Source organism: Bombus pascuorum, chromosome 7 (genome assembly GCF_905332965.1).
Source record: "Bombus pascuorum chromosome 7, iyBomPasc1.1, whole genome shotgun sequence".
In the NCBI taxonomy this organism is placed as follows: domain Eukaryota; kingdom Metazoa; phylum Arthropoda; class Insecta; order Hymenoptera; family Apidae; genus Bombus; species Bombus pascuorum.
The window spans coordinates 7,054,219-7,082,214 of record NC_083494.1 but is presented as its reverse complement, the minus strand read 5'-3'; the positions used below and the strand labels follow the sequence as shown (position 1 = coordinate 7,082,214).

General features: G+C 28.2%; 1 protein-coding gene across 3 annotated transcripts; it reads left to right on the top strand.

Moving 5' to 3' along the window:
- The first annotated feature begins 789 nt into the window (after window positions 1–789).
- LOC132909157 (extracellular matrix protein 2) lies at window positions 790–27,356 on the top strand. Of its 3 annotated transcripts, none has more exons than XM_060963774.1 (9): window positions 790–945; window positions 19,876–20,135; window positions 20,552–20,868; window positions 21,074–21,657; window positions 22,006–22,348; window positions 23,329–23,694; window positions 23,890–24,063; window positions 24,661–24,877; window positions 26,028–27,356. In XM_060963774.1, the coding sequence occupies exons 2-9, from the start codon at window positions 19,884–19,886 to the stop codon at window positions 26,436–26,438; spliced, it is 2,664 nt and encodes an 887-aa protein (XP_060819757.1). In that variant the 5' UTR covers window positions 790–945; window positions 19,876–19,883; the 3' UTR covers window positions 26,439–27,356. The 3 variants fall into 3 exon arrangements, with proteins under 3 accessions (XP_060819757.1, XP_060819755.1, XP_060819756.1); XM_060963772.1 differs by having other exon boundaries at window positions 19,876–20,249; XM_060963773.1 differs by lacking the exon at window positions 790–945 and adding an exon at window positions 3,515–3,638 and having other exon boundaries at window positions 19,876–20,249.
- The last annotated feature ends 640 nt before the right edge of the window (window positions 27,357–27,996 follow it).

The following is a 27,996-nucleotide window of genomic DNA, read 5'->3' as shown; positions in this document are numbered from 1 at the left end:
TGTAATTTTTGCACGATCGATATTTCAGAACACACAAAATTCCATGATGCTGTTAGATTTATTCTGTCCTTGATCTATTATTACATTTGTTACTGATACATACATAATATAAATAAGAGAGTATTTAAGTAGTAAAATAATTTTATGCTTCTATCGTATCTTATCCAAATAATTTTGTGAAGTTTTATTTTTCGCATTTATCTTATATATAATGTACAAGAATGCATAATAAATATGTTTACTATATAATGAAACAATCATTTTTCGTTAAGTTATTGCATTATTTAAATGTTAATTTTCATGTTCAAAATTATCATTTAACATAATTAGATGTATGTACATACATTTTGTTGTTTGTATATATATTTTTAAAAAATTAAAATCTCATTTAATTTCTTTTATGATTTTTTAGTTTTCTGATGCAAACATTTAATTATAAGGGATATTATTTTTACGCTCTTATGAAAATAAATGCATAATAAAATGTAATGTTTAATAGAAAATTTCCCAATAAAAATGATTAAATTAGTGTTTAGTTAACGAAAATTCAATAATATTAGCTATTATAATTTCTCAATCATTCTGCACATCTTTATAATTACACATTTTAAAGAAAGGATCCAGATGTTCTAAAAAGTTTCAATATCAATTTCGCTAGATGGCACAACGACAATCACCTGTTACCTGACTTTTACCTGAACAACTTTAACATCAGGGACCAATTGACCAATCAGTGACGCGACCCTAGGGCCTTACTAATCCCCACTCTTGGCCGCCTGGCTTGAGTGCAACAGGCTACGTAGTCCACAAATTAAAACCGTCGTAAGCACGCAAGAGGAACGTCAGGTTTCGGTGCTCGTTCCATTGTAGTTGCATTATTGCATACAATCTTACGCGTGTGTAGTTTATCCATGTCCGTGAAGTACCAATAGCGGAAACGAACAGGTGAGTGATCTCTTTATATCCGTTAATGTTTTTCCAACTGCGAAGTATATTCGACACCCATTCCTCGTTGAATTGGTATCGAATCCCCGCTATTCGACTGTAAGAGGAATTTCTCCAGTAGCACGCCAACTAAGGACATTCCGTTGAATCGTTCCTTGCCATCCTTCAGAATGTGAATACTCGTGGGTGTATTTCCATTAGCTACAGCTTGCTTCTTCAATATGCATTCTTTCTCTGCATACTATCATCTTAGCTGTATTTTTCGATTAAGGTCATGTCATTCCTCGTATATTTATTGCTGCCATGTTTGAAGAACAAACTTGCACGAACCGTGCTACCATGTTCTCCCTGTACCTTTTTTCACGGCTGTCGAAAATTTCATTTAATATCCTATTATTTTTTACTATATCGCTGACAAGTTTAATTTGAGTGGGTTCGATTTCTTATTTATGATCAAAATGCAGTTGCAATATTGTCACGATACACATATGTATATATATAATACAGTCTTAGGAGTTGATACACCAAAATCTTAATACAAATTCATTGGATTGGTATATTTTGAATTGCTATTTATATTTTCCAATTAACGTTTATTAAATTAAAATATCAATTATCAATCAGATTATAATCATAATAATTTTTATCATTAAAACATGTAAGAATGTATCATTTAAAAATGTAAGAATGAGCTTTGATATTCGTTTTATTTCGTAAGTTTAATGCTTTGCTTTCATTTTTTACGATTGAGTGAAATTTTAGAATTATTGTGAACGTATGCAACTTCTAGAACTATCTAAACTAAATTTTATATAGTGATTATCAAAGGCAAAACAAGAATAATAAAATTTCATATATGTAGTTATTCGTATTGCGCAGTAATTTGCGCGACAAAATAACATTTATCAGGCAACATTAGCCAACATTAATAATAATTTTAGGCAACGGTTTAGTGTCGTTGAACGCGTTTATTTATTCATCTTATTATTTACTTGCATTAAATTTACTTACATTAGTCTTGCATCTAAATAGCGCTTGTTATTCATATTATTGTTTAATTACCATTTGTTATAATCCATGTTTCAGAAAAATCTTTTTATTGAAAACAATACATTCATTTCTAAGTAATTATAAGATTATAAAATGTTATCTTAAGTATATGGCGCATTTTACGTTAATATTTTCAATATCATAACTAATTTTTCAACTGAGTAATGTTAACTAATCAGTCGTGGTGAAAATGCAAACGCATACGTAAGTAAAATTGATAAAAAGGACAATCTGGTTATGCTTCAGTTTACACGATACTTTGTTCAATCTAAAATAACAGTAACGGCATTGGAATAACTGAGCGTAGATTTCGAACTCGTGGGAGAGTTAAATTCTAATATGACTAAATACAGATGTTCGATTGCTGCTATATACATACATTTGCGTATGTATTAGCAGCCATAGATTAACATATATTTTTGTGCCCTCGTTGGCGCCATCCAGCTTTGAAACAATGAAGCCGATAAGAAACAAAAGACAAGGTAATATGTTTGTAGCAAGAATTTGAGTCATTCTAGAAGTTTCTGTCATGTCGCGAATGAAATTTCCTTCATTTTTTAGCTCTGTGTTCATATTTACTTATAGAAAAAGAAAAAAAGAATATATATATATATATATACTAAAAGTATGATGACACATACATGTGTATGTATATATGTAGGTATATATATTATAATGTGTATATACATATACATATATATCTGTCTATGTATTTAGTGCAATAATCATGAAATATATTCCGTTTTTATATTATAAATATTTCAAATGGAGATAACAGTGAAATAGGATTTTAATATAGATAGTTATCAAATAATTCTCCGTTCAAAATACATTCAAAATAACTACGCAATATTGATGATTGGTTACTACAATTCAGTTAAATTCAATTACGTTGAAATTAGGAATAAAAATTCTGTCTTATTTATTGTTGTAAAATGATAAATATGATTTTCAATAAAGGATGTAATTCGTGGATACTTTAATAGAAACTTTAATTGAGCTTGAATTCAATATTTAGTTTGATGCCTACTTTTAGTTATTTTTATATTATACAGTATTTTTAATTGACATTTATTAACTCTAAAAATTTAACTAATTAAATATTATTTAATATTTTATATTATACAATATGGTTTAAATTATAAGATCACTTTTATTTGTAACGTTTTACAACTTACACAACATAAATTATTTTCGATACTATTAGCGATGAAAAATGAAAATGTATAAACTTATTAACTAAGATTTATACCTCGCAACTACCGTGATACACACGAATTACAAATGCAATAGAATCGTGTATTCATATAAGTATAATGGAAGGTCACAAAGAATGAAGGGTTTTTGTATCATTTAAATACTACGGTTGATTCAAAGAATATGCGTAGTTATAGTAAAGGACATTAATATTAATATATGCCAACAATATTTTTGCGTAAGCAATGTATATGTTCTGTCGTCGCATAGTACGCAGTAGTACGCACACGCTATGCGTACTCTGTGTATGTTAGATTACGATTCAAGAGTTGGCTGACAGTTACTGCACGTTGCTGCAACCAAGAAAACAGATCCATCGCGTGTTCTTTTCTACAATGTTTGTGATAAAATTTTGATTTGGAAAACAAAAATTTACGAAGATTGTGGTGAGTCTTAATTGTTTAAAATCGTGAATATTCAAATATTCCAAAGCTTATTTTATTCATTTTAATTGACTTCTTTAACAAAAACAAATATGGGACAAGTTAATGAATGTCAATTAAAATAGCAGAAATAAAGTTTATAGTGTTATATAATTCAATTTGTGAATCTAATTTTTATTGTTATGATACGGTTACTAAGTCTATTTATTTTTATTTCTATTTTCATTGTCGAGCCTAAATTTATTCCTGTCTAAGAGAAACATTAACTTTGTAAAACATAAAATGATACAATAAGGTCAATCGTAATGAAATGTATTTTAAAAATGTGGCACGTAATTGTCACGTGCCATTATCTCGTCATTGTAGAATGTTTTTAATGCGAAAGTTTAAATATCTAAATGCTATACATATAGTTACTATTTGTTTCCATAAATGTTTACAATCTATATTAGTACATAAATATTCATATTAATTGGTATAGGCAGAAAATATAATATTTTTAAACGGAAAGTAGGCTATGACTGAATAGCACATAACTTCTCTGTTGGATCCTGTGTTAAATATTTTAATTATATTTCAAACAGGACAAAGAAATATAATATGGGAAACTTCGTTTATTGGGCGAAAGTAACATCTTATTTATTTTCATAAAATCTATTGTCACCATGTCCACAACAATGCTATCTATCGGCGGAAGAATGCTTGCTATAATAATATCTCGCATCCTAGCGTCAAATTGTTTGATTGCACAATAGCAAGGTCAGTGTCCATTTGAATAATCTATTTTTATCCAAGAGAAACACTGAAACTTGGTCTATGCCTGATTGACGTTAGTGATTGTGAAAGCTGGCGGACTGTCTGGAATGACGGTCAAGGTAGAGCGCCATTCCGTCATTACTTGCAACGATTAGGGATGCTATTCTGTTAATGTAGCTTGGTATCCGATTTTTTCTTATCTAAAAGCTAAACGCTAACTATTTTCATAGTAGAATTAAAAACTGCCCAAATTAATGAGGAGAGGAAAATTATTTTATCAGTCGGATTAATGATATATCGAATACAATTCTTCTTTATTTAGGGACTCCTTATATTTTTACATTGCGTTTCGTTCGTGTTAAAAATTAATTACCTATGTCGTATTTATATATGTGAAGATGTAAAGGTTAAAATCAGCGTAATTGAAGTAAATTTGCTTTTATTAATGTCCAAATTTAGTTACACGAAATTTGATATGTTTTATAATATATATGATAATATACATATATGTACTTATTTCGTGTATCGTAGATTGTACAACAATTACGTATATTTTTTGTCTTTTCGTTAGCATAACGTTAGCATTAAATTAGTTAGTTAGTATTAGTATATAATATGCAGAGCAGGGTGCTCTAGGAGGATCAATATACTAAAATAGATTATTCATTATACGTAAAAAAATAAGTCTAAATAAGGAGTAAAAAGTTTTTTCATTGCATGTTTGAGAAAGTCAAGCTTAAAATGAAGTTTTAGCAACTCATATTACGAACTGCATTTTCTTGGAAACGAGCCGGTAAACAACAAGAATTTATTGTACTTTTATTATATACCTTTTTATGTATTATGTATTAGGTGGATATAAACATTCTGTGTTTGCCTGCATTATCTACAACTAACATCTATAACTATCTTTTTATTGGGTAATCATGGACAGAAATAGAAACTAGTTCTGTATAATAACTACAAATGTCCTACTTTAATAATATACAAGAATATAACTTTTTACTTATTTTATGCCAACAATCAAAGTGGAGGATATCCGAGATTAAAGTTCATATATGACATTGCATCTAATGTGAGTTTAAGTTTAAGAAAAGTAACGTTATAGCACAAATCTGCAAAGACATTTATCAAATGTCTGAAGATGAAACTATAAATAAAGAAACATGCCAACAATAGTTCGTTTTGTTTTAAATGATCGAAAATTTGTATATACAGAGAAAGTCAAACTGATAATTCTATAGATTCTAAGGAACAACAGTTCTTTTTATATAAACTTGTAAATAAGTTGTTATATTTTTATTACGTAAAATTAACAGAACTTTTACACTCGCTTACTGTATACGTAGATTGGCCTCCACTCAGGGAGTGTCTTCCGACTTCGCTCACCATATGTATATCTCAATGTCAGTCAAACATTTCGAAACAGTACCTACATACAACTCAAAAAATTCTTTCGTATCGATACGTCACTTATAAAAATTTAACGGTATTAAAATCTTCAAAATAATAGATAATATCATAAATATACAGACACAATCCAATATAATAAGCAACATTTATTATAACAATAACTTATACATGTAACTATACATGTAATACATACAATATATATTATTATATTGTAATAGTTGCATAAATTAATACATATTATGTAAACAGCAATTGTATATATAATGGCTCATGAAAGTATTTGAACATTTACTATAGATTTTATAAAGAACGTCGATTTTATTTGAACAGTCAATGACTGATTTGATTAATAGGTTAGAATATTTCTGATGAGGCTATTTTTAACACTAATTAATACATCTGTTTAAGGCCATTATCTATACTACATATTGGGATCGTACGTTTGCAGTAAATGTAATTTCCACAATGTTCTACATACATATCTTTTCGCACTGGCTCCTAATTTTATTAATATAATCATTATAATTACGTGTTATCATAATGCTAGTGAAATTTTACAAAATTTTTATATAGCACACATAGTATATTCTATGTTAAGTATTCAAATACTTTCGCGAGTCACTGTACATTCGCTGTCGGTCAACAAAATATTAGTTCTCGAATAGAATTTTTAACTGTTTGTAAATCTGTAGTATTTTATACTCTACTCTTATGAATTATTCTTCCGATATTCCACAAAATATTAAGATCCCCCCACACACAATTCGATCTGTTAGTTAAATATAGTATCATATGGTTTACACTAATTGTATGATTTTTATTATTATGATAATGATTTTCGACGATAAAAGAAATCGAATGATATTAGAGTTATCTTCTTAGAATATATTTCGCTTCGTAACTTTGCACTGCAATAGATAAATATAAATACTGATTTATTATTCTATTATATAAATATATTAGAAACCTACTTCGTCATAGATAGCAGAATGTTTCACCACGGGTAAACATCAATTTATCAATTGATTTAGACTATGAATCAAAACAGTAAATGTTACATAATATGTCCATGCAAGTCAATGGTTAAGAAGATGTTCTTAATGAAAGTCGTCAATTGTTGATGTAATACCAATTACTTTTAGATGAATCTTCAGATGTATAATAATACAGATTTAATGATTTATTGCAAATAATTTAATGTCCAAATGGTTTACATATAAAAGATTAACAAAATCTATTATAATAAGAAATTATTAAAAAATGTAATATTTTTCTTTATTTTTCTAAAGTAATATTTTACTCAACAAACCAAACGTAACTTGAATCTGGTACAGACAGCAGAGAAGTAATTTTATGTGTTATGTTCTGTCTTAAGTTACCAACGCGCTTTATAATCAACGTTCGTTAACTAAATTTGCTTAATTATTACTGAGCCTTCCTGGCCCATATTCATATAATGTTTTCTACTTGGAATGAGCATAATTTGAATCAATTGGCAAGTTTTGGTTCATCCATAGTAAAATATACAAGCTGTCTCATTTTAACTTATAAATGCCCAATAGCCACGTAACCGTTAAGTGTAATGAAAATGTTTGATTTACAAATTAAACGGTTTCCACATGGAATGTGGTTAATGGTTCCTTTGGAGAAGCATGTAATTATGTGTAATTAATAATTCTTTTGAGGTGACCGCATAGAAAAAATATAAAGACCAACTTGGTTTTTTTCATTTTTTAAATCCAATTTATCATTTCCTGTGAAAAGAAAGCATTAACCTGTTTATGTTGAAAAATTGTTAACTTGAAAGATACTTTATACTTATATGTTTTAAAGACATGGTATTTGTTTTTATAAAAAGATAATAGGGCGAATTCAATTATTTTAATATTTTGTACGATTTTATTTAAAAAATTTGAAAGCATACTTCCAAAAAATAATGTTATTCATACATAAATTGATCGGACGAATTGAGAGCTTACTTTTACTTACTTTTAGTATGCGTCGTCAGCGTTCTGGATAGGCTCAAAAAAATTGTAGAAGTCATATACAGGCATTCAATCTATCCGCCTACCGATCTGTCGTCAGCAGTATTATACGAAAATTCTTTTAGATCGCCGATTGATTGTTCTATCCAAACCAACGTTGGTGACACGAATAATAATTTTTTAGTCGATTCAAATCGTGAAAACCATTTGCTTTATTTAAATTGAAAATTTTTAACTTTCTTATTTGTCCATAATATTTAACATAAATGAAAGAAGAATGATTTAACAATAAATACATATCTCTATTTATTTTTCAACAAACATTTTATCTAATAACTTGAATATACATGACTCTTGTACAAACCATTTTGCAAATACTTTATGTACTTCAAATAAAACAGTTTGTGGAAGATCATTCATCTGATTATTTTTAGAGACGTTTATATCCTACACAATTAATAAAAGCTGTTTCAAAAACATAATACAATAACATTTGTAACTTTAGCACACCTTAGTTATGATAAATTTATTTTCTCACCTGTTTAAATAATCAATAGTTCTAATTTATTTCTGTTTATTTATATTAATCGACAGCAAATTGTTAAAAATTTTCGTATAGCTATTTTTTCACTTGTGTACTAATGCAAATAGTTTCTTTGTTGACTATATATTATATATGTGTCTCATATATTGTTCGTACTTTTTAATATTATTATATGTCTATATTTATAGTAGGTGGTTACAAATGGTAAGAAATTATAATGATGAAGTTCTATCTGATGATCACCACAATCTATTTTGAATAAAGCGATATGTTTTTTTCGATATTGGTTTCATATATATATATTTATCATTTTCAACCCATTGTTTCGAACTTTTCTGTTTGTCATGAGTGATACGAGACGATATGTTTTAAAAATGGATTGTTTCTTTCTTTGAAATAATGAGGTGGCTATCTCCATTAAATCTCTTTGTCCGTTTTCTTTATTATCTCATTTGAATCAAGTCACGAATAATTGTCGAATGATTTACTTTCAGTTGAGATACAATCTCACTTCCTGTTTGTTTTTGGACTATTTTCAATAATCTTTCTCATAACACTATTGTCGATGAAATTTTCTTCCCGGCTTTCATTTCTTAGTGGAAAATTATTAACAGTCTTGGATTTCATAAAAAGACTGTTTTAACATTTAGTTAGCTGATTTATGGTTTTGGCAGCTTTTTCAACGTCGTCCAAATTTAAACTGATAAAAAAGTTAAACGAATATGGCAACAGAAAATAAATTTCTAATATTTCTATTATAAACCTTACATTTGTTTATTTAGTGACTATGATTTTTATGTATGTCATTTGGTTTAAAAGGGCTTCAATTGGAATAGTTTTAAAAATATATATGTACATATATTTCTTTTAAAAACTTCACGGTATTTTCGCACTATGTTTTATTCCCTAGGAGTGATTGGATGTTGTTAGATATTTTATATTCTTCCTTCTATCATAAATTTTGTTAGCATTCGATACACGTGTATTACAGTAAATCTAAACGATGTTCTTTTTATAATAATGACTAATATAATGACTATAATAGTGACTAATCGTAAATAAAATGCATAACATTTAACTATGTAAATTCTTAATGAAAATAGGCGTTGAGAGATATAGCAGCATAATGTTAGAAGTTATTATTGCCAAAATATACTTAGGTGATTTCGTAATAAATTAATTTAGTGTCCTCTTAACTATATACTTCAAATATTTAAATGGCGTAATTATTATTACGTTTTTGTTTACTATTGCATGTTTATAACATAAATTTTATTTATTCTGAACATTAACATACTTCCGTTAATTTTAATATAGTATAAAGGTATTTAATTTAATATGGAGGTACCTATATAATATTGTTATTATATTGCGTAAAATTACTGGAATTTAACTGTCAGCTGACACAATATCTTTAATGACAGTAATTTTTTCACAGACGAAAATTACTTCTTTAATACTTTACAATGTATATAACTTGGAACTTACATTTTTAGACTCTTTATTTGTTTATTTATCATTGTATTTCATCAGTATACTATTACATTGACACACAATAATCTGTTTATGACAATTACTACTGCCTAATTTGTTATCACAACGTGAACCTACAATTAATTCGAATTTCTAGTTTCATAAACAAGAATAATTCCATAAAGTATAGAACTATTAAATTAACTTGGATAACTAAGTTTGATACATTTTTCTGCATTGTATTTTTCTCTTATACTATAGAATGATGCAATTTTATATCAACATGCTCAATATATTGTGTAATGTATGTACAATATACATACAGACAATCATGTTTTGCAAAGAATGCACAACTTCTATAGATGCACTTGTTGGTTATCTTTGATGTTGAACAATTTTTATTTAGTCCTTATATCGTTTAGATCTTTTTTTTTTTTCTCGCTGACACAAAGCGTGCTATTTTAAAATATACATTCTCATAAATACTGTTGAGCAAAATTTGATCTTCTAAACGAAAATATCAGAGAAGCACAACATTTCAATTTTTATCTCATAAACTTAGCATAATTAATTTGTACATTTCTCTATAGTTAAATATTTACATTTTATTCTATTATTACTTTAAAACATATCTATAATTTAAAGACAATAGAAGTGCTGATGTCGGTAAATAATACTAAGTAATTATTCAAGGAAAGTGACTAATTAAATGATTAATTCGATTTGTAACTGTTTGAAAGGTTTACTTAAAATGACTAATGTCCAGATTATTGCTATATTCTTCGTAACATATCGTTACGAAACACTAGATATATTTATTTTGTACCTAGATACCTATTACCACTATATACGCGCATATAATGATAATATTTCACATTTCGATTATTTAAACGAATAGCATAATAATGGCTATCAATGAAAACAACATTAGAATGCGATACATAATAGAATTTTACACTTAAATCACTTAACACTGCATTTTTTTATTCTAAAAAAAAAAATACCTACTATAACTGTACTTGGTAGAAAATACACGAAACACGATTTCTAAACACGACTGACATACTTGTACGAAGGATCGAATTCGGTTAAAATCCGGCTATTGTATGCTCCATAATTTCATTCTCCTGCTGATACTTTCAGTCAAGATCAGAAACGATCGTTCCCGGTCCCTGAATGAATAAATTCCGAGTGGAAGAGCCGGTTCGCCAGATGCTTCGATTATCTTCTTTTTTTCCCCCTCTTTGCTTTTTCTTCCAGTTATAAACACGATACTCTTGAATCATGGAAAGTGGAGTACTTTGTATATACTTCGAAGTTCATACTTCATTAATCATCGATGAATAATTCCACATATATATTATTTCTTATATTTTTTATATTAATATATATATATTACGTATAATATTTATATTACTATATATATATATTATATTATATATTATATATTATTATAATATGTAAAAAATATTGACATATTCGAAATGTATTAAAAATTCTATAATATCATTTGAATTAAATTTCTTACAAAGAACTATTTAAATTATGTATTCTGTTTTGTATAAAAATGCATTTGTAATAACACGTATGTGCATGATATTTGCAAATTTAATTTTATTCGTATAAATTTATTACTATAAACGTTCCTGCACGATATATTACATAATAGCACACATTTAGATATATTTGTGATAAAAATACTTGGATGTGAGTCATAATTATATCGTTATAATTTTATACAGCAGCAAAAAAGTTCTTGATAGATTATTTAATAAAAGACTGATTTCATGAATTTCACAAATTTTTGATATCTTTCAAATTAATTACATTATCTTTTACGTCTACGATGTTTTACGTAATGTAGCATCATCTTTTTATGTAGATTTTTTCTCTCTGTTTAGGAAGCTAAAAGTAGATGATATAATTAATCGCATGCTAATTATTTATAAGATAATTCAGTAATGAATAAACGATTATATGTTGCTTCTATTTCATTATAACCTTTTGGAAATCTGTTATTTGTTCGTACATGTGTTACATTGTAAAAATTTGTTGTAATCGACAATAATTAAATCATATAAATACATGCGTATAATGGAAAAGAACTTTACAACATGATTTACGATTTGCTGGAAATTATATAAAACTGAACAAATGGAATGCAAAAATTGATTGCATAATCTTGAAAGAATTGACTTAGATGTTAAAAATTTAACCGCATGGAATTTATTCGTGCAATTAGACATAGAAAATCGTTAATTGTTCAATTCTTTATCAAAATTGACAAGAAATTCTACAGTTTTCTGTCATAAGCGGAGATCGATTATTATAATTGTAAGAAACTTGTTCTAGCAATGGGAGTGTTTAAGGCATAATAAATTAATGCATAGTAAAGTCGTATTGTCGCATTTTCCTTATGCTGAACCGATCTTTGGAGCATAATTTCCTTATTTATCAATTCGAAGGAGAACTGCAGAAACTCCTTCCTAAGCAGCAAAGCTTCCAGGAAATCATTGTAAAGTATTATCTTTTCATTGCAAGACTTGTATGCGAGTTATATTATAACATTGAGGTAGTTGCGACTTAAATCCTTATTTATAAGTTTTTTCGTTTATCCGTCAATTGTCACTTAATCTTTGGAATGTAAATGTTTAACTAAATTTCTGTTCCGTTTATAAAAGTTATTTTCAATATTGTACAGCTAATATCTAAAATTCTAAAGATGGAATACATGATTGGATGTTAATTTTAAGTTAAACGATTTATAATGTGTTGAGTTTTTCATTGCAGATTGTATATACAGGGTGAGTTCTAAATACAGTCTCAATAAGAAGTATTACGTAAAACTACTCGTTACCTATTGGTTTTATCGAAAAACGTCTTAAATGACCTTGAGTTTTTTAAATCGTACCATATATTTTTTATAACATTAATCGATACAGCTGGACATTCTTTGCAAAAAAGTATTAACCTATTTATGCTAGAAAACTATTAGTTTGGCAAATATTTTAACTTTCATTTGCCGAATTTAATATATGGAAGACTAAGAAAGAAGCGAATTGGTCGTACTTGTTAGATGATAAAATCCGACCATCCATTCGATGAGTCCCTTTAGATACAGCATAATGTATTTCAGACATTTTTCGATACAATCAATAGGCAACGAGTTATCTTAAATGGGAGTTCTGATTGACTTACCCAGTATATAATATACAAAAGTAATAAAGAATGATGTTTAAAATTTTCTTCTTCATCGAGCATTGTAATCCTCTGTGAGAACTGAAATGCGTTCCTGTATCAAAAAAAAAAGAAGAAAAAAAAAAGGGAATCCTACATTGTAGATATGCAATATAATCTCATTTTAATCGCCGATTTCTATGTATGCAGTACGTATGTTTACATATGTACTTGCATTGCAACACATTCTTCTTGTAACACTTGGATTGTGCTAGAATGTTATAAAAGATCAACAACCTGAGCCGATCTTGGTTGGTGCTAACAGAAAAGATAGTAGAAAGTATCAGTCAATTCTATAGGTTTCTAGAAACAGTTTTTTAATCTTTTGTGCTATGATATAACATAATATTTTTTAACTGTTTTCCATTTCTTCCCGATTGCTTAATTTCTGACAAAAATAAATATTTGCGTCATAAATGAAAAACTTGGATGAAAAACATTTCGATAAATGTTGATAATTTTGATCTTCTATTGAAAATTTATTTTAAAATTAACTCAAACTTTCGTATTATTGAGATTATTATATAGAAATATGTATGAAAGCTAGCTTTTTCTATTGTTTGTTTTTCGGTCTTTCTAGAGAGAGACTAAAGTTAAACGCTTAGCTCGCTTGTTTTCTTTCTTCCTCTAAAGATAATTTGATAAAGAATCTGCGTAACAAGATTGCAAATAATTTCACTTTGTTAAACATAATGTTAAACAAACATTTGTTACTAAGTGGGACAGCTGCAAGCTTAAGAAATCCCGAAAAGTTTGCAAAAATTGCATTGGGTACATATTTACAGGTGCAACAGTATCACAGCTTCAAATATAAGCTATAAAGGCGTAAAAAAAGCAATGGCGTAGTCTCAGACAAAACAAATATATTATCAGTAGGTATAAGATAAACGCAGCGATAAGATACACCGACGATAAAATCCTATGTATATTGTGTGATAAAATGGTAACAGCGTACTAGCTAGCAGATGAAATGAAGTCTAACAAACGTTATGTTGTTAAAATGAAAAAGGAAATTAACGCTTACGATAAACAATTCTGCCGCACTACTTTTAAAAATTTAATTCTAATAAAGACATAATTTTGGGACTCTGTGAGTAACATTGTGACCTTCTCAATACGGTTCAATGATTAACAATGAAATACAAAAGAGGAATAATTATTACCTTGAAACTTATTGGTAACATGTTAACAACATTTAAAGGCATTTTTTAATCGAATCGAAATGCTTCTGATTCGTTCGGACATTCATGCAAAGCAATAAAATGAAAAGAGCCGAGTACATAATATATACATACAAGCTGCATGCCCCTAATTTCACATACAACAGTAACACATTACGTAAGTGACTATTATCACGCAGAAACATTTATATGGTGAAACGAGAGCAGCACGATTAACTAAGCTAAAGGAGGAAATCAGGCGCGCCTACTAGTCAGCAACTCCTCGAATCTGATATTTTCAAGAAGATATCGCAAAAAAGATAGAGAGCAAAAACATCTTTGTTTCCATCAATTCTGTGCTAAGAATTCACTTATGATATATCTTGTCACATATAAGAAAAATATCTCTTACCTATTAAAGAATAACTAGCATATAAATTCTCCTTTTAAGCTTTCAATGTGAATCATTTCATTTGTCTTTAATTAGATACTTGATACTTTTTGTTCATCGCGAACAATAGCAATCAAAAGATCCAAGAAACGATAAGTATGATTAAGTACGACGTCGATTGTACGTGACGATTAATTAAGAAATATACTGATATTTTCTTGAAAGGTAATTCAGCGAAGTAAATACATACTCACTTATGAAATGGGTAGGTACTTTTACTGTTATCGACACCAGATTGCGGCTGTTATGTTATAATAACGCTATATAATAATGTTCCTCTGTAGAGAGTGTCATTTGAGCCGGTTTATTTCACAAGAAGTCGCCTTACGGTCATACGACGAATTAGTAGCGCAGGGATTTAATTGAATCGAGATGTAAATATGACTAGCAGAATGCTTCGATAGAACACCTCCTCGAAGGACGCTACCATATAATAATTATCCAACGCACGTCCACAGAATATTTTCTACAAGACGAAACGTTTTATTCGACAGACGCGATGTCTTAATAATATTTATCTGTTGAAAGAGTAATTTCTTTTTGTTTTAATTTAAATGATCTGCTTGCTTTAATTTTTTTGTTTTAATTACACAACAAAGATTTCGCAGTAACTAGAAGCAAGAAATAATAAGTTAAGCGTATCGTTCTATTTCGTTTAGAATAGAGATTTTTCTTCCGATATATTTTTGTACATGATCTTACGTTGATAATTATCTAGTAATCACAGATACAATAATAAGATAAAGATTACAAATCAAGTACTGACAAACCATCTTTTTTTGTAACAACAAGAAATCATATATTTCGTGACGTAATAGAATATGTAACTTTTTATTATAACTACGAAACAACGATGCATTAGCGTGGTATTTCCTTTATAGTTCACGTGTAGTAAAAATTGCATACTTTTAACTAATTTACATTACGTAATGTTGTTTTTATACATCGTGATCATGAAAAAAAGTTCCAAGAAGACGCCTAATTTTTTTTCATCGCAATTTTTTTATTTCAGCTAGATCTTATAATTTTATAGAAAAAGATAGAAGTATTCGTAGTACTATGATATTGTTGTCATTCATAACACTATTCTTTATAGTCACGGAAATTTTGTTTCTGGCGCTAATTTAAAATATCTATACGATAATTAGATTTCTAAAATATTTATCACGTCAATGGTTCATTTGTGTTCGTATAATAATACACTCACGCAATTCTTCTTCACAGCTAGAAATTTCCTTGGAGTAACAATAACAAAAGATTATTATACGAAATAGTATTTGAGCATTTGTTTGTACAAAATATATCCGGATTCGTTTATCTAATCTCACGTCAGTCCATTTAGATTCATCATCGACTGCATAGGTGGGCCAAAAATGTCAATCGAAAGATTTACAGAGACCCCCTTTGGGATAAAGTAGCTACGCCTTTTATGCGTGTTTGTTGCGCACCAAATTGAAATGGAAAAGCAAAAGGGACCACCTGCGTTATGCTCGAAGACAGGTAACTCTACCTGGTTTTAACCGCAGAGATTTTTTTAGAGTCGAACAAAGAACCCAACTGGCACTCGTGCACCCTACGACCTAAACCCACCATCCACCTTTTAAGGCAACATTCACACGTATATGCCTGATCGTTTTGAAGCCCACCTTCCTTAGATTACATTCCATCTCCGATGACTCTTGCCGTCTGTTATTTAGACATACCTACATTTCTAACATGCCTGTCGATGCACAAAAGATAAATTTTCCTCGATTAGAAGTTTGCTTGGAACGTAGCTTACAAAGCGCGTATATATAACGTGTCCTTCCGCCTATGATCTTATATTGTTGAAGAATTATTTAATTCTAATAATGATGACGCTTATGTACGTGCGACTTGTCCAAATATAATAAACTATTTAAGCATTTTTAATTTAGGCTACAAAGGAAAGAAAAGGAACAGTTTAGAAAATACAGTTATTATTACTGTTAGCTCTATTTAACAAATTGCTATATTTTTCTTGGTCTTGATCATTTTGAAAATACAATAATTATTACATAGTAAGATAGTTGGGCGTTATAAAAGTCAACATACAAAGAGATGTATAGCTATTTACGAATAGCAATGTATTCGAGTTACATCATACATAGATAATAATTCGCTTACGTCAGTACGTTTTACCTTGGTAATATGAATACTATTGAATATATTCAAATACACCATGAATTACGTTGCATGACTATTTTATTAGAAAGTGTGTTTTTCCCCAATTGATAGCATTGTACGTTTGAAAATTAAGAATAATATTTCGAACTTTATATAAAAAATGTGACTGAAAATTTAATTATATCGCACGCTATTTATACAATTTTATAGTTTGGACTAATTGAAATTATTATGACTGAAAGAAACGCTTTAACTGTAATTGTGCCTCTCTTGCAATAAAATGATTCGTCTCGTTACGAATTGAATTATAGGTTAAAAAATGATTGTGGTAGTTGAACATTGAACACGATAATCATACAGCGCTGACAATGAGACGCGCTTCACGATAACAATGGCTATATCAGTAATGTCATGGTGTAATGCATCTACATCTACAAAACATTATTTTTATGAATCTCGTTAACTCCTATCTCACATTTTAAAGTAATATAGCGACAAATTAAAGTAATTAATTTTATTCTACTAAAAAGTAATGAATAAATTTTTTAATTATTAATTCATCATTAATTTCTACAATTTCATCAAAGACTACCCAATTATTAACGTGTGCAATTATACAGGCGTATAAATATATTTATGCAGAAAATGTAAACTAAATTCTTTAAACTGCACCATTAGACCATTATTATTTACCGTCGGAATTATACCATTAAGAATTAATTACATTTCGTAAACAATGAAATGAGTGATAAAACAGAATGTTTCATATATAAAGTGTATTTGAAGATTGCAGCATCAAAAATCAGTTCTTCAAGTTCTCCTTCACGATGTTTCCGTTATAATACCTTGAGCGTTCTTCCGTACTCTATAATCACTAATTAACACTATTTAATTTACATGAGACGTATTTCCAATGCTATAAACAGTATCATTTTTTTTTTTTTTTTTTGACACTAAAGCTAAAGCAGGAGAGATCCAATACGTATTGATAATATGTATTATTAATCGCGTGCAAGTGATATTGAAGGGTTGGGTTTGGATACCGATGCAAATTGAAATATTTTAAAATTCAGGCGTCGGTACTGGCAAGTGTCGGAGATACTAGTAACGATACTGACTCTATGCGATCAAAGTCCGATATTTTTAATGAATATTCATAGCGTTGACTGTAGGAACATTTGAGTTTTGTGTCACGATGAATACTCGCTACACGTTAGCTACATACAAAACATAAACAAGAATAATTCGAATCAAGATAAAGTGTCGTACCTCAACTTCGAAAAAAAATGTTAAAAAATGGCCATTTTTGTAGCTCCTCGCGGACGAAAAATTCGTACATGACATTTAAGAATTTCTCTTAGGCAACAATAAATGTATTATATGTGTAGTATTTATCCGAAATGTGATAGGAGAATTGAAAACAATGAATTACGCTTAATCTTCAACTTCTTTACATGCTGATCCATCTACAAAATTATTATCCATCTATATCGACATGATAGTTCTTCAATCATTGTGTTGACGAATCAATTGAAGTTTAATGTCAAGCGTACTGTTATAATAAATGTATCAAAGTATCCGAATGCTTTGAGCGCTAGTGTAGTGATTCAAGATCTAAGTACAAGGTCAAGAGAGTAGAAACTTTTCTTGGTTCAGTTACCCGAATGCATTTTCTTTTTTGGTGTAGATAAGTACTTCCTTCAAAACCGGTTGTAGTTACTCGAACTTACCTATAAAACATTAGGTACATGTTAGGAAGCATTTAGTACGAATGAAATAAAGAAAGAAGCTATATTTCTATTATCATTACTATTACTTATATTATTATAATATAAGTCTATTGTTAAATTTACATTTTATATTTATATCATTATTTGTAATCATACAATTATTCCGTAATATATAAAATAGAAATGAGAATATTTGTTTTATGTTCTTTTTTTTTTAATTTATCTACAAACGATAGATCCCTATATCATGACGCCGTGTCATTCATGCACACTATTGAATTTGTAATATAGACGATATATTTATAGTGTGTATTTTTTCAACTGTAAAGTCTAACTATTGTTCCGTGTAGAAGACAAATAAGAGGAACTTTAGGAACTTCTTCGCTTCTAAAAATATAACATAGGTATCCTTCATTTAACATTGTTAACGTCTTCGCATCCATCAACGAAACGTGTCGGTATCCAGATCTATTGACAAGATGTTTCGCGTCTCAACGTGAAAACATTGTGAAATACATATTGTGAAAGCGACGCACAATGATATCAAAAATATTAATCATGTAATTCAGATTCACTAGAACGTAATCACGTTTATGGTATTAATTTCATTTCGTCAATTTAGTCAAAATGCTTGTAAGCGATATAATTATAAACAAATTTTATTTTTTCCTCTTGATGATTCAACACTCAGATATCGCCAATCGCAAGTCGAAGATATCGCGTCCCTCCTTCTGGATTGTAAATTTTATCGAAGGAGGTAGGTGTTTTGACGTATTCTTGTTTTGAGTACATATTGAGTACCGAATGAAAGCAGTGAAAGCAGTTGCAAGGTAGGAATAACTCGGCGAACACGACTGAACACGAAGCATACTATGCATAAGTATAGGATCTAATACTGATTATTATATAATTTAAAGTTTTGAGAAACACTATGTAAAACGAAAATACCAGACAAATGATATTACTTAATCTAAATGACTTTATTTAAAACATTTTCTATACAAACTATTCATTTTTGTATATAAAACGAGCAACATCTGTACACAGAGAACTTCTTATCTAAGTTATGATAATAGTCGTCATCCTACAAATTATTGTTTTACTAATTAATTAACTTGTAATTTATGGTCGATTTATGCTGAATTTTGTCGATAAGCCGAAGATTAAAAACAAAACGACTTATCTTACTTTCTCAAATTATATCAAAAAGCATGTCAAGTCTTTGAGAAAGTAAAGTTTTCAAGATGCTATGTGTATGGTATACTAGTTATATATGTATACAATAATGTTCACAATTCAAAATATATTTTTTATATATTTTTATATAAAAATGTTTTTATTTATAGATTATAAAATGAAGACCCTGAGCATTTTGCTGCTTACGGTACTCGTATCTGGAGTGGTTCCTCGAAGTAATGCTCTATCTGATCCTAATGACGCAATATCATCTACAGACGTATCGTTAAACCGTATAGAAGATTCTGCAGAATCATCAAAAAAATCTTTACTTAAGACAAGCGATACGTCCGGGAAAGTGTCTTATTCCACTGTCGCAACAATAAATGGAGAAACGAAAGACAAGACGTCCATTTCGGATGATAAGAGGGTAACTTCAAAATTAAAAAAAGATGATCTACAGCTTTTAAAACCTTTCCTTGGTCCTAAGGATTTACTTTTGCAAGAAATTCATATTTTAGACGAAGAAGCTTCTAATTCTAAGGTGATTTGTAAGTTCTTACATACAACTGACAATCTGACAGTGACTGAAATGATAAGACAAGAGAAATAACGGAGATGCACAATATACATATATCTGTTACTTTATGATATTGAGATGCTTGTGCGTAATAATAATTTTAGCATATTGAAATTTTTATTAATCCAATTCTCTGATAATAATTAATAAATATCCTTTCTTCCTTTCTACTTTCGTCTCTTTTTAACGTAAAGATATTGGAATAATGGTAGCTAATTTCATCTGATCATAATTTTATAATAACATTGTGATGAAAATAATTGCAGACTCAAGATGGAGCCAAAGTGGAAGTTAATGGTGAAAAACGCGTAAATTTAACATCCTCCTCAAATTCATTAAGGACAATCGGCGATAATAGCATAACCGAAAGCAGTGCTAAATCAAAATTAGGTAAAGATGAAGACGCACCCTACGAAGATGATATGAACGAGGACGAAGAATATGAAAACGAAGACGAATATGACGATACCGATGAAGACGATAACGAAAACGACCAAGAGCCCGAAGATGATGAACAAGTGATGACACAATGTCCCGATTATTGTAAATGTAGTGGGGAGTATGCAGCTGTATCGACTGCCACGTACGTTTCTAGTTTTTGACGATAACATAATATAAATTAATTATTTCTTTTATACTAACGTCAGATAAACACAATATTAATTTAATAAGTATTACATAACGATATTAATTTGATAATTTCTATATAACAAAGAATTGATAAAGATATTACTTCAAATTTAGAGACATATATAATTAAAAAATTTTTCCATTTGTTCTGTATTTAGATGCACCAAACTCGTGGATCATCAATCTTTTGACAGAAATATTGTACATTTGCGTATAGAAAATGCTGGTCTAATTAGTCTTGGCCCTCATGCATTTCAGTCACGAGGTTTCCAACAATTGGAATCTATTGTGATTTCTGACACGAGAATAGTTGAATTAAATCAAACTGCGTTTGATGGAATACCATACTTATTTTCTATAAATTTAACACGTAACGATATTCAAGACATTCATCCGAATACTTTCCAAAGCAACAAACAACTATCATTACTTGCAATTTCTGGAAATCCGTTAAAGCATACGCAAGATTTGAAATTGGCAAAACATGGCCTGTTTGACGCTCCATCAGTTACAGAGTTTGATTTCTCCTTTAATGGTTTGACAAAACTGAAACGTACAGCGTTTTCAAAAATGAATGGTCTGACTTATGTTAATTTAAAAGGTAACAAATTAAAGGAAATTGACAGCGATTCTTTTAGCACGTTGGAATCACTTCTGGAAGTGGATCTTTCGAACAATATGTTGAACGAACTTCCTGTTGATCTCTTTTCTAACAGTAGGGTTCAAACGCTTCGTATTGCTGGTAAGATTAATATAGTTAATCGTACACGTTTTACTATTTCATTGATGCAACATAAATGTTCTTATGGGAAAATTATTTACTAGCATTCTGTTCAATAAAAATGGAAGAAAAAATTTATTAAAGAAAACATATATTAGTTAGGGAAAGACAAAAAAGCACGAGTTCTCTTTTTGTTTCAGCACGATAAACTTGAACTTCGTGATTAATATCTATAATCATCAACGATAGTTATTAGAAATTAATATTAATATCTAATGACTAATAAATTAGTTTATATTAGTAATTAAATAACAATTTATCTTTTTTAATCAAATTGTATATATTTATAAATGTGTATTTAACTTTTAGGAAATAATTTGACCAATTTGAGTACTATACAAGCACCGAGAGTGAAATTATTAGATGTATCTAACAATAAAATCAAGATAATAGCAAAAGATGACTTTTCTGATGCAACCCTATTGGATACATTGACAATTAGATCGAATGGCCTCAAGAGAATTCATCAACATGCTTTTACTAATCTTAATCAACTTACCAATCTTGATATTAGTGATAACAGACTAACTTCTCTGACAGAACACCATTTAAGAGCTAATTCGATGTTACAAGTTTTATTAATGAACGACAATCCCGAATTGGAGACCTTACCAATATTCAAAGCATCAGGACCTGACTCTAATACATTCAGGTAAGGCTACTTTTTTAAATATTCACTATACATATATAATATTTATTAACATCGTAACTTTTCTAATAAGTAGATATACATATGTATACGTATAATCAAGAAACAGGGATAAATTATATTTCAAAATTAATTTCTTCATTAGAATAACTTTGTTATTGGCAAATATTCATAAAAAGGGAGCCATATCCGATTTTGATAATTTTTTAACATGTTGCCAAGGTCATCATCCTGAGTAGTATTGTAAAGATCTTCGCTAGGGATCGCCATTTATTAAAAACATATCAAAAAATCATTTTTTGTATTTTGATGCAATAGTACATCAATAACTAAAAAGTAATGATCTTAAGATCATATTAAAAAATTATCGAAATGGGTGGCTCGCTTTCTGTAAATCTTTACCTTTTTATACATAGATATAACTATATATAATGTTAATGTACATATAGCAATATGATAATAGAATTTTCCGAACTAATGTGACGAACGCGGTACAATAAATATGTTTAAATAGAAAATTTATTATCGAATTTTGCCAGCATAATTTCTTCAGTACGACATATAGATTTTTACAAAAATTAAGTCATAATTTAAATATATTTAATAAATGCTCTAGACAAGATTAATTGAATTAATTTAATATTAAATTAACATAAACGTAATATCTCAAAAATATATTATTTTATCATCTCACGATCTTTTATTTCTCTGTTAATTAAATACTTTTATTTTTCCTAGAATTCTTTAATTATTGTTTTATATGCTTCTTTTAGTTAAATTCTATACTTTATTTTTAATCCTATCAAGAATTTTATTATTTACAGCATAAACATATATACATCCAGTTCATTCATATCATATATATAAATAAAATTAACTATTTAGATAATGACTAATTATTATATAATATATATGATATAATTGTATATAATTAACTTTTCACATATATAAAATCGCACTTATAATTGAATTCATTTTTACAGTGTATATCGATTTGAATGCTCAAATTGTGGTTTGTATTTCCTCGAAGAAGGAACTTTCAACGCTATGCCAGCAATAGCACGATTAAATTTATCTAGAAATCGTTTGACTGGTCTTCCCGACGGACTTCTGAGTCGCCTCTCGTCTTTGCGAATTCTTGATCTTTCTGACAATATAATTAGTACTTTAGAAAGTAATATGTTCCGTGGTGCCACTAGTTTAACTAAAATCAATCTTGCGGGTAATCCTTTGACAGCATTACAAGTGACACCATTCCTGATGACTCCCAGTCTTAATAAACTCGATGTAAGCAGATGCGCTTTGGAGAGAGTTTGGTCTGAAGCTAGACTTCCACTGAATAGTTTACGGTACACATATTTTTATCACAACAAACTATAATACTGACTATTTTATATATTATTTATTTATTTTAAATTAATAATTTTTCCTAGTTACATTTCTCACATAAACTAAAAATATAAAGATAACAATTCTAAAATAAAATGAAATAATATTGACATTAAATCAAAATAATTGTAATAATATATATATTGCATTTTTAGATCCCTGTCAGTTCGGCAAAATCTTCTTCGTCGGATTACTGTAGAAGAACTAAGAGCAATGCCAAATATTGTTGGTTTGGACTTATCATATAATCCTCTTTATTGTGATGTTGAGTTTAAAGATGCTGTACAATGGCTCACGGATCATGGTGTGACGCCACTTGTATTGTCAAGGTATTTATTCATTTTATAACATATAATTAACTAATATTTAAAAATTTATGATAATATCAACTTTCAAATAAGTCATAATCGCAATATTATCGAGGTATATAAGAATAAATTTTTATATAATAATTCAAGAAAGTAAATTTAATTATTGAAACTTAGTTTAAAAATACGTAAAAATGAAATAGTAAAATCATTATCAGTATCATTTTATTTCGTATAATTTAATACTAACCATAAACATTATGCAATATTATTTTCACATATATTAAAAAGGATTGAATAGATATTAATAAAAGTAAAATCAAATAAAAGAATTATTTTAAACTGTTCCATCATAAAAAAGGTAATAGTCTTGTAGGATTTTTAATGATAGGTCTTTTTTTTTGGAATAGTAAAACAGAGAATCTTTTCTCTTTTAAATAAAGCTTCATTTTTGCTGATGATTCACATAATACGAAGTTATAAAATTTTAAGCAAATTCGACAGTATTGCTTTTCTTAAACCATTTTAATAGAATCATATCAATAGGAGAAACTTTAAATGTAAGATATGGAAAGCGTATAAATTAAATAGAATAATGTGCATTTGTATAATTTACAGTTATATAAGCAATTATGGTGATAGTGACAACTATCAAGACTCGGAAGGTATCAGTCAATGGACGGATTTGGCAAAAATAGTTTGTAAAGACATTAGTTCTGGACCACGACCGAGACCAGTTCCCCATAAAGAAACGAAGTTGAAAATTTTCCTTGGTGGATTTGACACGTCAGTAGATTCAGACCCTCTACTGAGAAGCAGTGTTGAAAGTGATGAAGTATGCATAAATTTTATAATTTTCTCTATTTTGATTAATGATAGAATATGATAAAGAAATTTATACAAAATAGCCCACAAATTACTTTGCCATTTAAAATTTGTATAAATTTTCTATTGTATAGTTATAAACGTTTGTTTAAAATATTTAATATTTATTTTTTTGGAAATTTGCAATTAAATATTATAATAATAATGAAAAGTTCACAACAAGAAAAAATAATAGATTTTTATTCTGGAAACGAATGCTACATTATTCTAACGCTATTCTAATGGTATACGAAGCCCACTTTTACTTCAATGGATATATTAATAAGCAGAACACAGCAACCATAGTTGGGGTGCTAAAGAGCCAAGAGTTCATCATCGTGAGTTGCATCCTGTAAAGATTACAATATTACAGTTTGATGTAACGTTATGTCGCAAAGAATAATCGGGTCTTATTCCACGGATTTTTACTTGTTGCTTCGTTCTGAAATTTTCAACTATATATTTCCAAAAACAAATTTCAAGAATTTGAAACAGAAATTTAGAAGTATACAGTAAGAAAGAAGTTATGTAGCTTTTAAATGTGAAAGTAACGGTATAGACAAGTTTAATATTATCTTTTTAGTGTTGTCAATACTGTATAAACTAAAATGTAATTGTAATTACACTTATATATATAAATTATTTATCAGATACTATGCTCCTAAGTCTACTATAGCATTTTCGATCATTATTATATTTTGTTAACAGAGATTATATGTTAAGAAATATTTTGTATAGTGATTTTTATACATTTCTTTCTCTTCTTTCTTGTCAAAAATATTTTTAGTAATCATAGCAAAATTTGAAGTTATATATATTTTTATATATACAAAAATTATACAAATTTTTGGTTCTAATTATTATCAATGAAAATTAATTGATATAATAATGAATATAAAAATTATAAGAAAATTATATTGCTTTCAAGAGTTACAATCAAATACAATTAACATTATGAAATTGTATCTGTATACTATACATACCTTCTACTTTTTAATCTTAACTTCTTTTAGGAAGCGCTAATTATATTTTATTTTATAAAAACTTTTTAACAATCATAAGGATACTTTTATATAAAAAATTACTTCAATCACGAATAATAAATTGTTCTTTTGTATTAGGACTTTCCTAAACTGGATAACTTTGATCACGGAATACAGTCAAATGAAGAATCTGAGAAAACCTGGACAACTCAAGATCAAGAATATGAAGACTTTGTTGCATCCGAAAATATGGAATATCATCCTTGGTACACTAATGCACTTTGGCCTGTAATTATTGTGATTATCATAATTTTGTTGATTCTTCTACTAACGGCACGTATTGCAATTCATTTGACCAAACGGCGAGGTCAGGGACCTGTTATCAGGCCACCAATGATCCTTCGACAAGGCTTAATTGACAACAAGAACTGCGGTTTAGTATATAAGCCGCTTCAAGAAGAAATTGCTACACCGCATGTTCCGAAACGGGGAAGCTTTTACTCCAGCAGCACATTCCATTATGACAAAATAGTGCCGGAAAGTGTTTAGAATTCGTCATGAATTACAGTTAAATAATTAATTATTTAGCAACCAATATATTTGAATTTAAAGAGGGTAAAAAATATTTAAAAAGATAGAAAATATTCTTAAATATCGATGCGCAATTTAATTATACTCAGAAAAACGTGCCATGTGCAAAAATATTATACCTTTAATAATAGACATAAAGGGAACATATAGACTTCTACACTTAATATTATAAAATATTCTTACATAATGATAAAATTACGGGCAAATATTTTTTAATATAATTAACTAAAATAACTAGATTAGGATGAATACTAAAAAGCACGTTTTTCAGAGTGCTTAATGTCGTTGTAATTCCAAGAATTTTATGATACTTAATAATATTTTGAAAGGAAATTTATACATTTTATATGAAACTCTTACTTGCATAAACAACTAATATTCTTTTAATTCAAATAAACAATTTTTATTATAAATTGGAATGTTATAATAATAACTCAATTGGACGAACATTTAATTAGTAGTGCATAATTACCATACTTTTATTGGTTGATATTGATAATTGTCATTTATAAATAAAGAAATGAGTTACTGTAAAAATAACTAAAATCAGAAAAAACAGAAATCGGCAACAGTTAAAAAAGCAGGATTTTAAAACACAACGAATGTAATTTTATATTTTAAATTTAGATAATTCTGTTCAATCACAGTAATATATACAAACTATAAGATACATGATTCATAATTACGTTGATGGTAACAACATCACTTGTAACATTTGTTTAAGCCATAGAAAGTTAAGTATTCGTACCAAGTACTACATATAGTACCAAGTGAACTAATTCCTCGTAGTATAAATAGTACATTATGATGTGCTATATTATGCTACATGTTGTAAATAATGTATAACGTTTTAATAAAATTTTGATTATAATAAAAGATGTCAATAAATTTCTTCCTTTGTAATATTTCATTATGTCTGAATAGAGATAATAATCATCTTAATTTATAAAAACAATATGATACTTTTACTGCAACCTTATACAGGTATTATAATGATATGATATATTAAAAATGCCAAAAATATTAATAGATGAATATACTTCATATATTCTAGAGTAATAATAATATTATTTTTTATATGTATAACTATTCTCTACTGTCATTTTTTACATAATGAATATTTACTATATTAATGTATAATGTATAATATGAAATCAAATATTAATATGCCTAGTGCAAAAATATTTTAATCATTATACTTTTACACACTATACTTATACATATGTATATATATTTATGTGTATTGTTATACATTTGACTTTAAATATTTAAAGAGAATTTGATTAAATGGTAAATATAACATATCTAAAAGAAATAAAATTTCAAACTATAAAATAATAGAGAACTTTCAAAATATTTTAGATTTGAAATATATCATGTACATATATGGTAAAATTTAATGGTATAATTTAATGGAACATACCATATGATGTATGGTTCGATTCGTGAAAACAATCTCAATATATAGTTAACATGTTTTGCTTCTATTATCAGTGACGCTGGTAATATAATATAA